General features: G+C 59.4%; 5 protein-coding genes across 5 annotated transcripts; 3 read left to right on the top strand and 2 right to left on the bottom strand.

Moving 5' to 3' along the window:
* Nucleotides 1-5,081: 5,081 nt before the first annotated feature.
* On the top strand, nt 5,082-7,680 carry PLICBS_001480 (uncharacterized protein; the record flags this gene model as incomplete). The annotated part of the gene is made up of 4 exons (XM_018317446.2): nt 5,082-5,348; nt 5,415-5,572; nt 5,638-7,394; nt 7,469-7,680. 4 exons carry the CDS (start codon nt 5,082-5,084, stop codon nt 7,678-7,680), a joined length of 2,394 nt encoding a protein of 797 aa, XP_018182971.1.
* A 1,179-nt stretch (nt 7,681-8,859) lies between these two features.
* Nucleotides 8,860-9,523, top strand: PLICBS_001479 (nascent polypeptide-associated complex subunit beta; the record flags this gene model as incomplete). Its single annotated transcript, XM_018317448.1, has 3 exons — nt 8,860-8,918; nt 8,978-9,228; nt 9,294-9,523. The coding sequence occupies 3 exons, from the start codon at nt 8,860-8,862 to the stop codon at nt 9,521-9,523; spliced, it is 540 nt and encodes a 179-aa protein (XP_018182973.1).
* A 293-nt stretch (nt 9,524-9,816) lies between these two features.
* Nucleotides 9,817-10,611, bottom strand: PLICBS_001478 (uncharacterized protein; the record flags this gene model as incomplete). The annotated part of the gene is made up of 1 exon (XM_018317449.2): nt 9,817-10,611. One exon carries the CDS (start codon nt 10,609-10,611, stop codon nt 9,817-9,819), a length of 795 nt encoding a protein of 264 aa, XP_018182974.2.
* Nucleotides 10,612-11,615: 1,004 nt separating this feature from the next.
* On the top strand, nt 11,616-12,457 carry PLICBS_001477 (60S ribosomal protein eL24; the record flags this gene model as incomplete). Its single annotated transcript, XM_018317450.1, has 3 exons — nt 11,616-11,666; nt 11,871-12,014; nt 12,170-12,457. The coding sequence occupies 3 exons, from the start codon at nt 11,616-11,618 to the stop codon at nt 12,455-12,457; spliced, it is 483 nt and encodes a 160-aa protein (XP_018182975.1).
* Nucleotides 12,458-12,895: 438 nt separating this feature from the next.
* On the bottom strand, nt 12,896-13,638 carry PLICBS_001476 (uncharacterized protein; the record flags this gene model as incomplete). Its single annotated transcript, XM_018317451.1, has 3 exons — nt 12,896-13,072; nt 13,187-13,389; nt 13,518-13,638. 3 exons carry the CDS (start codon nt 13,636-13,638, stop codon nt 12,896-12,898), a joined length of 501 nt encoding a protein of 166 aa, XP_018182976.1.
* Between the last annotated feature and the right edge of the window lie 547 nt (nt 13,639-14,185).

Genomic DNA, 14,185 nt, shown 5'->3' with positions numbered 1-14,185 from the left:
TTCCTGAAAAAGCGCATGGTTTTCGGCTCTTGTTTAGCAAGCGAGCTGCGCTTCACCAAGGGAAGACACGAACTCGAGCTTGCGTCTTTGCGCCCCAAGGCGCAGGCAGACTCAAGACGCCTTATCTCGATCCTGAAAAGCCGTCCTTCGCAAGGGTCATCACTACAGCAGAATATCTGAAGGCCATCATGCCACTGCTGTCTACTTGAACAGACAGACCCCTGGGCGCGTGTGACAACGCCTGAGACCTGCGGTGTGCTCCGGGCAACCTCAGTCATACTGTATACAGTCCAACGCTGGTTCTTTGGGCGCGGAGAGAAGCCGGAACGGTCCTTGGGCGTTGTGCATGTAACGAGCTTGGGATCCCGGGCGACGTACTCCGTACTTGCCGTCGACCTCGTCTCTCCCAAATCCGAGCATGTTCTGAGTGAGTACTGTACCAGATGGGGGCTGCCGACCAATGCCCCTGCCATTGGTCCGTTTTCCTTGAAAGAAGGTGCAAACCGCCAACCACTGTCTCCGTCGCATCGGCGGCGGTCGATCTTGGTCGAATGCTGCAAGCTGCACGCCACCTACCGTACGGAGCATTCTCGCCAAGTACCCAAACGCGCCGGGAACGAGGCGCTTGGCCATCACGGCCGCCGCCGCCACCACCGTTGGGCCGACTTGGCGATGACTTGGCGATGCCCCGTCGCCTCCACCTCAGTATTGGGTCCATGCTGACGAGAGTTCCTGTACTGTACTGTACTGTACGTAGACAGCATCGATTCGCTTCGTGAGGTTTGATATCCATCACCAGGTGGAGTCTATGAGCGGCGGGCCAACGCAGGTTGCTCGGCCTCTGTGCCATGTGCTTCCATTGACCTTTGTGACGACGTCCAGGCTATCAAGGCGATGAACTGAGCTGTCACAGAACGTTGCCGATAAGCATAAGCACAAGGCCCCTCTGCGGTATGATGTAGAAGGCCTGAGCGAAGGGCGCTCCACGCTGAAAACGTGCTGTTGGCGCTGGCGAAAAGATAGTAGAGACGCGATGCGACACAATCGAAGCAAGGTTGAACAAGGCTTTGTGCGATTCCATCCGTGGCGCGCAACATGAACGTTCGTGCAACGCGTAGCGCTACGCACGCGACAGGTGCCCAGTCACATGCCGTGTTGCGTCACTCACCTCGAACAAAACAAAAGTTCACCAGACGGTCCAACGGGGAGCTCGAGGCCTTGGCCTGTAGGTGAGTGAGTGATGCTGGGAGACCACACTCAGCAGCATCCGGGGATTCGTGGCCCCAACTCCCCAACCACCACGATGTGAACGTGCTGCTTGCCGGGCCGCCGGGGACCCCTGTGATCGCATCACGCAAGTGGTGGGTGCTTGTCGGCAAAATGGCTTCAAGGAGACTGGACTGGTGGCTTCGGTGCAGGTATGCGGAGGTGACCCGGCCCCGCGTCCGGAAACGGGTATCTTTCATGGCGTCCGTCCAACCGCCCCTTTGTCAAGCCGCAAAAAACGCCTCGACGGGATATTTCCTGCCACTTGCGGGATAGGACAAACTGCCGTGCGACAACTGACGGAGGAGGCGCAGCGAGCCATTGGCTCGGCCACCTCAGGGCAGCCGTGGAGGCTGCCACGGCACGGGCGCTTACACTGGCAGCCGCAACCGCAACCGCGATCCCTGCCCTTAATATTAAGGGTCCGATGCTGTGGGACACGGGATAGACCGCCCCAGTGGTGATTGAGGGATGAGGTGTCATGGTAGTTGTCATAATTGTCGCTCAGCAGCGGGTTCGGAGCCGCGTCGCTGCGTCAACGCGACGCGACTTGGTTTGCTGGACGAGCCTCGTGTGCGGGGTGCGATGCACATTAACGGCGGCCCTTGTGCGTTTGCGGGCGAGACCGCGGCCGAAGGGGGATCGCATCGGCGAGCGCTTGCGCAGTGGCACGACGCTTGTCTCGCCCCTTCTGCGACCTCACTGTGGCGAGCCGCGATGCAGACGAGTGCAGAAAACCCGAGACAGCAGCGTCAACATTCGACAGCACAGCGGAGGGGATGGACGGCGGTCGAGGGGGAGGCACCGTGCCGCTCATGAACCGTCTGTCAAGGCTTGCGTTGAGGAGAAGCAGACAGGGTTGGGCCGTCAATGCAAGCCAGTAGCAAGATACTGTGCTGTCTGCGTGTGGAGAGCTCCCGTCCATACAGCCACTGTAAGCCGAGTACAGTACAGTACTGTACTCCATCCAGAGGCCCAGGCGGTCGGAGTCTCGCCGGGTCGTCCATCTCTGGGGTCACAGGGGGGGTTGCCACTTGTCACCATGAGAGAATGTGCCTGGGCGACACCGACCGCATCCGCCGCCAGACACTGACGCAGACAACCGAAGAAAAGGCATTGTCGTTGGTGGCAGTGGCGTTTGTCCCGGGCCAGCGGCCGACTCTCAAAAGGCCCTCCAAGATAAAGCAGGCGCTAACAATGCAGGTGGGCACAACCGACAAGGGAGCCCTGGGCCGCAAGACGCCGTCGACCCCACACGCTTGTGTCGGGCTGTTGCGGACTGGTCGTTGGACGAGACGGCCTGACACTGTTTGACAGTCCCAGCTCGCGGCACTGCGGGCCTCAACCTCCCAGGTTGGCTGCTGCATGGCGCTACGCGGGCCAACGACTTGTCTTGCCGTTGCCGGCGCCACCCTCATCACGGTCAAGAGTCAAGATCCCGCCTCCTCTTGCATTGTCTCTTGAGCTGGCTCGGAGCTGATCGCGGGAGATGAGAATATGCGGTGGACTGCGGGCTGGACGAATAGGTGGCAAAGGTGCCTGACAGAGATTCCACAGTATCTGCGGCGGCCTGCGCCATGGTGTTGGCGGTTGGCCGTGACGCTCGACTCCACGATTCCTGATGCTGGCTCGTGTCCCGTCGGTGGCGGGCTCAGGAAGCCTTCTCGACGAATCATGGCCTCGTGTCCAGGACGCAACGCGCTGCGCTCGGCTTGATACCGCACCTTGGCCGTGTCGGCTCGGCTGCCCCGCGCCGTGTCGTGTTTGCTGCTGCGTGGCTCGTCCGCCGGTGGTGGCGGCGGTACAGTAGTGCAGTGTACGTAGTACACATCGTGTATGGTGTATGTGATGCTGTTGGTCGCGAGCTCCCCCTCGTACTGGCCCGGTCGGGACCTGCAAGTCAACAAAAGAGCCCGCCACGAGACCAGCCTGGGCCTGCGAACCGGCGAGACAGGCGATGCAGGCTGTGGAGGCGATGGAGGTGACGGAGGCCCGAGGCGAGAGGGACTCTCGCACGAGGCGTGCTCGCCCGGGCAGGTGCGACTGGGAACTTGTGCAATGCTCACGACGTGTTGGGAGGCTCCCAGGGTACTACTCGGGGCAGGTACTATCATACCACCATCTAGTAGGTACCTAAGGTAGTTGCACCTCCATCTTCGTTGAGAAGTGTCATCAGCAGTGTACAGTACGATATACGCAGGCTCGAGACCCTTTGTCTGCTTGTCGGAGCAACAGGGGCAGTAGCTGAGGCATCGGAGCCTGAGCAAGACACGATGCTGCGGTGGGTGCGACGCAGCCGGTAGCGATGATCGTGTACATGGCACCAGAGGTACCAAAGTACCGAGTACTCGCCCGGACGGGCATGTGCGCGTGGATCGAAACTTCCATGGCAAGAGCGCCCAGACCACTCTCCTGCCGGTACGTATCTCCTCGGTAGCTTGCATGGCACTTGGCGCTGGGAGCTTGGATTCTCGCCCTCGGCCTCATCCAGCTCGCAACTGACGCTTGCAACGCTGGCGGGACTCTTTCCACAGCCAAATCTCCGTCGAGTTCTCTTCAGCAGCCCAGAAACTCGATACGGCATCTGCATCGTACGAACCATGCAACAAGAGCCAGAAAGATCGCAAGGTAATGGACATTACACATTGTACTCCGTACAACATCGCCAGCTTCAGCCAGCTTCGCATACTCCGTACCTTACACAGGCATGGCCTCCAATACGGCTAGGACGGCATTCCTGCGGCTGCAAAGTGACCTCGTTGCCGGCTTCAATAGGCAGGTGGGTGAATGTTCAGCACCATAGTCCATACTTACCCATCTCATGGCGAGGAGCTGCCCCTGGCGTGCCCGCGCGGGTGGCTGCCACGCTTCGACCCTCCTCCCTCGTCCCTCCTCCATCCTCCACCCGCCAACACTCCTGTCCAACGTCAACCTCTCCCACGAGGCGCACGTCCTGCCACCGCCAGGTGCCCGCCGGCCCAGCGCGGCCCAGCCCAGGCCCTGCTCTGGCCCACTCACACGGCCATGTTTCGACGAGGGGGCATTGATGGCATCGTCGCAAGAGCCTGGCGCATCACTTCCTACTCCATACTGTGAGGCTTGCTGATGTGTAGGAGCTGCGCCGTGCGTTCACTGAGGACGACGACCGGGGTCCCGGGCTGGGAGGGGGTGTACAGTATGCGATTGCTCCTCGATCCCTTCAAGTTGGCACAGTATGCCCGGGTCCCTGGAGCAGTCGACGGCTCCGTTTTCAGGCCGAGCCAAGGCCCTGCCTCGCGAATGTCCCGGGGCACCGCACTACCCGTACCGTACCGTACCGTACAGTACAGTTCCTTAGTCTGTGCAACGCAGGATGATGTTGCTTGGCTCAGGGCCATGTGCACCGCAGCAAGCCGCGGCGCGGAGCCTCGTCAGGCTGTCGCCAGCTGCCAGGCACGCACGAGCCCATACTCTGCGTCCGGGCCCACGGCGATTCGGCCACCCACAAGTCGGCCATTCCCGTTGCGACCTTTTGCCCGAGTTGGCGGCGTTCGCAAGGTTGTCTCTGGCACATGGCTTGCAGCCGCCAGTCGAAGACATCCCACCCCGGCGCATGCAGAGCACGTCCCCTCGGCCCCTTGTCTTACCTGCGGCCATGGCTATCATGCCTGTTCATGGCCCTGTTTGGCTGTTTCTGCTTCTTAGGCCCTTCTCAAGATATAAACCCCCCTTCGCGGCGCCTTTGGTTTCCAGGCCCTCTGCTTCCACCATCCAGACCACGTCTTTCCTCCTATCCTTCCCCAGAGCGGAGTTTTGACCGCACAAGACCCGCCATCATGGGCTTCAAGGATCGCTTCAGGGCCCGCGAGGAGCCTGTTGAGGGGGGCGAAGCGACTGGCGCCGACGTCCTGCCCGAGCAGAGTCACAACCCTGAGCGTGAGCTTCGCAACTTCCGCAAGCAACACACATGGGATCCGTTTCTCGACATCGACAAGCTTGACAATATCGACGATGCCCTCGCCTCAGGCAACGCCGAAAAAGAGGCTGCTATTGACGAATCCTTGATCCAGGAGGATTCTCCGTATCCCGAAGTCCGCTCCTCGGTATGATCCAGACTCCGAATACTTCGGCAAAGAACAAACGAAAGTTGCTAACAGACAGCCTGATAGATTCCCCCCATTGATGTCGATGTTCCTTGCAACACTATTCGTTCATGGACCATTGGTGCCCTCCTGTGCACCATCGTCGCAGGTTGCAACATCCTCCTCACTCTTCGCAGGAGTCCTATTTCCATCGGCTCCACCGTGGTGCAGCTGATCGCCTACCCGTGAGTTTGAACGGCCCCTTGTTGCGATCCATCTGGAAAGCTGGGTGCTGACAGGAGTCTCACAGTTTGGGAACTGGCTGGGCCAAATACATGCCTGCTGCAACCTTCAAAGTATTTGGACGCACCTTTGAACTGAACCCGGGGCCTTTCAATATCAAGGAGCACACCATCATCACCATCATGACGGCGGCCGGCTCGAGCGTCAGTTACTCCATTGATATTCTTCTTGCCCAGGAGGTTTTCTACAAACAGTTCTTCAGGTGGGGTTTCCAGATCCTGCTCATGATTTCCACCCAGGCCATGGGTTTTGGAGTTGCAGGCGTCGCCCGCCGCTTCCTTATCTGGCCCTCGTCCATGGTGTGGCCGGCAACGCTCATTACATGCACAGTCATGTACTCGCTACACGACCATAGTCCCTCGGACCCGTTAGCTACTAACGGCTGGCGAATCGGCAGGTATAAGTTCTTCCTGTTTGTGGCCCTAGGCACTTGGTGCTGGGAGTGGTTTCCCCTTGTGATGGCCCCATTTCTTTCGACATTTATGTGGCCTACCTGGATTGCCCCGAACAATGTTGTCGTTAACCAGGTCTTCGGTGGAAACACGGGCCTGGGACTTATGCCCATGTCGTTCGACTGGGGCACCGTTACCGGCTTTCTGAACTCCCCTTTGCAGACCCCATCCTTTGCCATCTACAACGTCGCCGCCGGCATCTTCTTCACGACCATCTGCGCAATTGGCCTCGCCTGGGGCGGTCCTGAATTCTATCGCTACCTTCCGCTCAGCGCCAACGCCAATTTCGATCGGTATGCTAAGAAGTACAATGTTTCCCGTATTCTTACCCCCGAATTTACGGTCAACGAGACCGCATATAAAGCATACTCGCCAATCCTGCTCGGCCCAACGTTCTCCCTCTCCTATGGCCTATCCTTCGCGACGTTGATATCTACCGTTATGCACGTCGCCCTCTTCTACGGCCCTGATATATGGAGGCGAGCCCGAAACGCCAAGTCCGAGGAAGCCGACATTCACATGAAGCTCATGAAGAAGTATAAAGAGGCCCCTGAGTGGTGGTTCATCGCGGTGTTTGCCGTAAGCTTCGCTTTTGGTATGATTGCGTGCCAGGTTTGGAAGACATTCCTCCCCTGGTGGGCGTACATCCTTTGCATCTTGATTGGTGTTGTCTTGTTTATTCCTATTGGCATGGTTCAGGCGATCACAAACCAACAAACCGGACTCAACGTCATTACCGAGATGATTATTGGGTATATCATGCCCGGACGCCCGGTTGCCATGATGCTCTTTAAGTCATGGGGTTATATGATCTCGGCCAACGGCCTCAACTACATCTCCGACATGAAGATTGGTCACTACATGAAGATCCCTCCTCGAAGCATGTTTGCCGCGCAGGCTTTTGCAGTTTTCTGGCTCTCTATCGTCCAGATCTCGAGCTACAATTTCATCATCGGAAATTTCAAGGATATCTGCACCGACGACCAACCTCAGGGCCTCACGTGCCCCAATGCGAAGACCTTCTACAACGCCAGTGTGATCTGGGGTGTCATTGGCCCCAGAAAGGTCTTTGGCCCTGGCGCCATCTACGCCTGGACAAACTGGTTCTGGCTTATCGGTGCAGCTGTGCCTACGGCCCAGTACCTGCTTGCCCGCCGTTACCCTCGTTCGTGGCTTCGATATCTTGTCAGCCCGGCGTTGTTCGGCGCTGCCGGCATGATGCCACCCGCCACCCTCTACTTCCTTCTCCAGTGGGTCATTGTCGGGCTCATATTCAACGGGTTCATTCGCAGGCGATACTTTGGCTGGTGGTGTAAGTTTTTGTCTTTCATCCGGGCTCAGTCCCGGTGCCATCGCAATGCTTTGAGTTGACTAACCGACTTACAGCGCGGTACAACTACGTCCTGTCCGGTGCTCTCGACATCGGAACGGCCCTCTGCGTCGTGATCTCGGGACTGGCTCTCGGCCTGTCCGAGACAAACTTCCCAACATGGTGGGGGTTCGAGGTCCTGGATTCTACTTTGGATGCCAACGCCGCGGCTCGCACCAAGATATTCATTCCGAACGTGACAGAGCCACTTGGGCCTTCCACCTGGTAGTGTTGCTGAGCGCGGCCGATTGAAGGATATAATCGCATGTCGGTCTTCATCTTGCTCATTACGAAGGCACGGCGAAGACGGGTCACGAATATTTTGTACTGTCTTGCACGCTACCTTGGCTTGCTTAACATTTACGAATTAATTGCTAAACGCGTGCACTGTCAATGAATTTGTCACCCCGTGATATGCTTAAGTCGTGGTGATGCGACACCCTTTTCACGGATGCTGTGCCACGTCACTTTCCGCGGAATGCATGTCCTGTTCTAGAGAGGTAGCAGCAGTTGGCATACGTGGCGAGCTGCCAGCCGACACGACAGGCAAGCAGAACCCACATGCACGCAAGAGAGTGGCGTAAGAAATCGCTGCGACGAGGATGAGAGTCTTGCGTGATGTAGGTGGTTGGCCTTATGTTGAGTAGCACGAGTACCAACGGCGCGGTCGCGCGGCGAGACCTTGCTGGTGTGTAGGAGGGCGTAGTCGAGTGTCGCGGATGGGGTCTCCAACATGAGGGCCTGCAAGCCCAGGTTCACTGCGTCAGGGCGGGGGGCATCATGGCTCGCGGGTTCGAGGAAAAGACAGGGGAATGGGGCTGTCTGCGAGGAGTCTTGATACGCATATCGCCCTGGTTGATTTTGTAGCTCGAGGCCTCCGAATGAGCAGTCGCATGTGTCCTGTGTGAGATTAAGTTGGCAGAGGATCAACAACTCAAGGCATTTTGTTGTCCTAATGCGTCATGCACACGTCGTTGCGCTATGTTAATGGACAGGCCGCAGGTGAGAGTGAGAGCTGGGAAAGAGGTTGAGTTGAGGTCGGATTGCAAGCTTGCCCTGCCGGGTTGCTACCCCAGCTTGAGCAAGGTGGGCTGGTGGAGCGCTTGGCCGTTCTGGGACGAGGGGCGGGACCCCCTCGGCAAAACACAAATTCCAGTTGCGAAAAGTCTTGGCACGCACAAAACTACGCTCTGCGTTTGCTCCATCACCAATCCGAGCCGACGGCGTCAAATCAGCCTTCTCAACGACAACCCCTCATCTCCCGGTACGTGTTGCGGCTACGGCCATTGCATGCGCCCCTCCGCCTGCTGAGCCTTCCGTCCCTCCGGTGCCTCCCGGACCCTCGAACTCTGGCTAACGCGACCGGACGCCGCAGCTCTCTCCGACACCTCCCTCTCGTCTGCCCATCATGTCCGACGCTATCCAGGAGCGCCTCAAGAAGCTCGGCCAGGGAGCCCGCATTGGTGAGTCGGCGATGCCATCGCAGGACGCATGGCGTACATTGCGAAGCTAACGTGGTTAATCAGGGTACGATGCGCACCCCCCGAATCCAACAACCCCGAACCGATCCCCACCGAGCATCTGATTGCTAACGCCCTGCGCAGTGGCAAGGGCACCCCCCGGAGAAAGGTCAAGCGCGCTCCCGCCCGGTCCGGCGCCGACGACAAGAAGCTCCAGCAGACGCTTAAGAAGCTCAACACCCAGCCTATCCAGGCCATCGAGGAGGTCAACATGTTCAAGTCGGACGGCAACGTCATTCACTTTGCTGCCCCCAAGGGTGCGTACATGCCATCCCTTGGCGCATACTGTTGCTTTGGAGGTCTCTCTACTGACGCGCTCCAGTCCACGCCGCCGTTCCCTCCAACACCTTTGCCATCTACGGCAACGGCGAGGACAAGGAGCTTACCGAGCTTGTTCCCGGCATCCTTAACCAGCTTGGCCCCGACTCGCTCGCTTCGCTCCGCAAGCTTGCCGAGAGCTACCAGAACATGCAGAAGGGCGAGAAGGGCGAGGACGATGATGAGATCCCCGACCTGGTCGAGGGCGAGAACTTCGAGAGCAAGGTCGAGTAAGGCTGACCGGGCTCGGCTTTCGTGAGGCGGTCGGCTGGAGGGTCCATGGAAAATGACCTGCGTCCGGCCGACGGGGACACTGCCCATGGGAATTACTGGGCGGCGTGCTTCTCCAGCCACGGGGGGTCCCCGCGGTTGCGTTGCTTCGCTGGGGAAGGGTTCAAGGTCACGGCTCGGAGTACGGCGGAACAGCGCCGCCAAAACAAACTGTCTCGGTTGATTGCTTTGTACAAAATCGAGGAACTCCATCAAGAGAAAACGAATTAATCTCTTCAGATGTTGAACCCCTTTCGTCATACGCCGACGTCTATGCCGAAGCCGGAGTCTCCGTCATTGATCACCCAGCCGGCCAGTGCGGTGCCACGGACTTCGGCTTTGACGGCCCTCCTCGTGGCCAGGAGCGGCCCGTGCTTTACCTCCTGATATGATCTGCCATCTAGACAGTGCTTGATGTCGTCGTGGTCGCGCAGCTGGCTGGCGACTTCTCTAGCCAGTACCCACATTTGCCGTCGTGACATGCGACTCGCCCCCCGCGGGTCAAACGGCCGCCTCCCCTGCACCACGCCACCCAGGATCGATTCCTCGAAGCCCGAGAGCGACCACGCCGCGGCGAGGTTGCTCGGCGAGATCTTATCCGCGCGAGCCTGCACCGCCCGCCGAGAGAAGCCAAACTCTCTCGTCGTCGTCTCCACCGCAAAGGGCCTGAATCCGTACCCGCCCGACCAGCCCTTCTCCCCAGCGACCGCCTCCATCCGCCCACTGGCCGCGAACGCGCGCTCACACGCGGTGCTCGAGTACTGCGACAGGGGCAGCACGAGGGTGTCGATGTACGCGCCCTTCGGATCGACGAGCAGCGCGGCTAGCGAGGAGAGCAGCGACGTGCTCTGCTTCAGCGCGATCTTGTCGGAGCACGACTTGGAGAGCGTGGGAGGGGCGTCTCCGCGGGCGGGTTTGCGCCGCACGATGCCGAGCTGCGAGAAGTAGGCACGCCCGGGGAGCGTGGCGTCGCTGCTGGCGGCGGATGCGGGCGCGTAGTCTGGAGTCGGCCAGGGGGAGGCGTCGTCTTGCGCGGCCATAGTGAGCTCCATGCTTGCGTCGCCGCCTGGGAGCTGTGAGCTATGAAGTAGGCCGAGCGTGAGAGTCTCGACACTTACAAGGAGCTTCGGAGCAGTACATGTGAAGTTTGATTCCATCCCTGACGCGAAACGGAGCCCGCGATGTAGACACACGCGCGTCAGGCTTAGACGCGCAGCTTTCAAGCACTCCGAGGCCATTCCCAGCTTTGCCTTCGCTCAGCACCCTGCACTCGTCCAATAGAAACCTGTTAAACGTCCGTATGGCAAGTATCTCTGCGTGCCAATCGTGGATTCCATTGCCATTGGCCTCGGGCAGCTTTGACGTGGGGAGGCATTTCATGCCAGTCCTGGACGTTTTACTTAGACATCATCCAATTCTCATTGAGACGGGCGTGGAGCTTACGCAAGAGCGACACAAGTGAGATGTCCATCTTCCTCGGCGACGATGCCGCTCAGGGGCACCCATTCGTGAAAACCATTGTCGCGGATGCCTGGCTTTCGCTTGGTCGGTAGCTTGTTAAATTGGTTGATGACGACATCTGCGATGAGGTCGGCTCGGGATGTCATTTAAGCGCGTCGACACTCATGTCCGCTGGGTGACGAGGCAAAGTCACACCAAGTATCCTTTTGACTCCAACGAGCTAACGTCCAACTCCAAGCCGTTGAACCTCACCCGTCGTCGTCGTCGCAGCAGTGCACGTCGTCAATGGTAAATGCAGTGCCGTGCGTCTGTCTGATTGGCGAGCTCGAGCCAGGTGCCGTGCAAGCCGGCCCCACCCAGACCAGGAGTGGAGCATGTGCGACGTCACGTGCGCACGCTTTCCCGAGGGACTAGCGTCTTGCCTGCCCTAGACCGCTTAGTCATTGCCACACACCTCCAATTCGAGGAAATTGTGAATGGCGCCGGCCAGCGCAGCCGTTCAACTTTTCTGAACAACCCGCCAAATCCCCGCCCCCCCTACGGTCAACCGACACACAACACCTTGTCGCCCGATTAACCCGACAACAGCGACAAGATGCGTACCTACGACGATACCTTCTCGGGCCAGAGAATCTACCCCGGCAAGGTACGGCTGCCTTTTCCTTCCCTGAGGCGCATTTGTGGCGGTTTCGTCATTGGATTGGGGTTCGAGATGAGGGTCGACGCTGGATGCCCTGCCCCCCGGGGCTCATGGAAAGGAAGAGGAGGACGCATCTCGGGCTTCCGAAACGACGGAGGATGGAATACTCGGGATCAATGAGCAGGCTGGCTAACCCGCATCGTCTTGCAGGGTAAGATCTACGTCCGCGGCGACAGCAAGGTGTTCCGATTCCAGAACGGCAAGTCGGAGTCGCTCTTCCTGCAACGAAAGAACCCCCGCCGCATCGCATGGACCGTCCTGTACCGCCGCCAGCACCGCAAGGGTATCTCTGAGGTACGATCGAACGCCCTGCCCTTCCTCACGATAGCTCCCGGCCGGGGATGTCGAAGCTGCGAACCATCGCAGAGCCGGATATTCGGACCAGGGAGCTATACGTGTCGAAGGACTGCGCCTGGATAATAGAGGCAGAGGACTAACACCCCCCGCAGGAGGTCGCCAAGAAGCGCACGCGCCGAACCGTCAAGGCCCAGCGTGCCATCGTTGGTGCCTCGCTCGATGTGATCAAGGAGCGCCGCAGCATGCGGCCCGAGGCCCGGTCCGCCGCCCGCGCCCAGGCCATCAAGGAGTCCAAGGAGAAGAAGAACGAGGCCGCCGCCGCCAAGAAGGCTGAGAAGGCCAAGAACGCCTCCCTGGCGTCCAAGGGCCAGACCCAGCGGGGTGTCAGCAAGCAGGGTGCCAAGGGCGCGCCCGTCAAGGTCGCTGCCCGGACTCGCTAAGTCCTGTCCCGAGGGGCGGGCGCCGAGCGAGCGAGAGGCTGTATGCGATTGCGATGGGGCAAAATCGGAAAGGAGAAAGTGGTGGGAGTCCGTGGTTCTTGTGTCTTTCCGGCCGGTTCTTCATCTCGGGTGCATGGAATGCCATAGGGCGCATTGGTAGTTGACAGCAAATGACAAACCGATGCAATGGTCAAAGCATTGATGTCCTTCGGGCGCGGCTTGGCAGGGCAGGCGGAAGCCTTGTGTTCTTCTCTACAAGTGACGACATTCCCTCGCAGTGCATCTTTCGAGATGAACAGAGTGTACGACGGATACAAGCGTAGTGGGGAGACTCAAGCTCGTCTTGTCTAAATTTTTGTAGAATCTATGTACTCAAACCTCGTCTACTCGTACTGGTCTCGGATCTTGGTCGCGTCAGCCTGGTTGCCCGAGGCGAAATTACAGCTTGGCCAGGACGGCCTCGGCGCCAGACTGGTCAATGGACTTGGTGTTGTCCTCCTGGCTGGCGTAGACGACCTTGCCGTGGTCGACGGCGATGGCGTAGCGCGAGGTGCGCTCACCAATGGTCCAGCCAATGCTCTTGCTGAACTTGGCGTCGGCGTCGGAGGCGAAGATCTATGGAGCGCGGTTGGAATTGCGTCAGCACGCGGCCGTCTCGCGTCAAAACCGGCACACTCCGCCGGAGAGGGGCGCTCGAGCGGAGGGGAGCGGGAGGGCAAGCTAGCTCACCACATAGTCATCAGTCACGCCGTTGGCCTTGCCCCACGCGGACATGACGAAGGCGTCGTTGAAGGCGATGACGACGACCTGGTCGACGCCCTTTTGCTTGAGGGCGTCGCGGTTGTTGAGGTACGAGGGCAGGTGGGAGGCCTGGCAGGTGGGCGTGAAGGCGCCGGGGACGGAGACGAGGACGACTTTCTTGTTCTTGAACTCTGTGTCGGGGGAACACACGCACAAACGAGGGTCAGCAGGGCTGTCGACAGGACATGGCGAGGAGAAGCGCCGGCGGTGGCAACTCGATCATGAGCGGCGACGGGGTTCTGGGGGAAACATGACGAACCCTTGCTGGCGTCAAACTTTTGCGGGATGCCGCAGACCTTGATGTCGCTCTCGGGCGCGGGCGGGACGTAGGTGAAGGCGACGTCCTCGGGGAACGAGTCTCCGACCTTGAGGGCAGACATGGTTGACGATGTGTAGTGTTGTGTGTGTTGTGTTGTGGGTGGGTTGTCTTCGGTGAGAGCAAGCAAGCTTCAAGTGCTTCGAGGCGGCAGATGACAGATGGCAGATGGCAGCGAAAGCTAGCGGTGCGAATCCGGGTCTCGGAGGAGGTTATATACGCCTTGATGCGAAAGTCCCAAGGCGGCAGGTACGGTACTGTACCTATTTGGAATAAGGCGCAATGGACGCCGCTAATTTATCATGGAAACGCCGCCCGTACCTCGGGGCCGAGAGAGAGACGGGCCCGCCGCCATTGACGAGCACCTAGGAACGCCGCGGCAGTAGCAGCAGCAGCAGCAGCAGCAGCAACACCTTGGCCCTTTTTGGGTGGAATGGTGGGTGGCAGCGGGGTTGGTTGATGTCACCACCAGGCGACGGCGGCCACCGGCGGGGTCCTGCTGCTGGTGCTGCTTGGTGAGCAGTCCGCAGCAGGACCAGGACCAGTGCCAGCGGCGGTGGCTACCTACCTTGGCCCGGGGGTGGCTGCAAGGGGGAGCCGAGACTCGGACC

This window comes from Purpureocillium lilacinum (genome assembly GCF_023168085.1).
Source record: "Purpureocillium lilacinum CBS 284.36 DNA, scaffold_1, whole genome shotgun sequence".
Classification (NCBI taxonomy): Eukaryota; Fungi; Ascomycota; class Sordariomycetes; order Hypocreales; family Ophiocordycipitaceae; genus Purpureocillium; species Purpureocillium lilacinum.
This window is presented reverse-complemented; position numbering and strand designations above follow the sequence as displayed.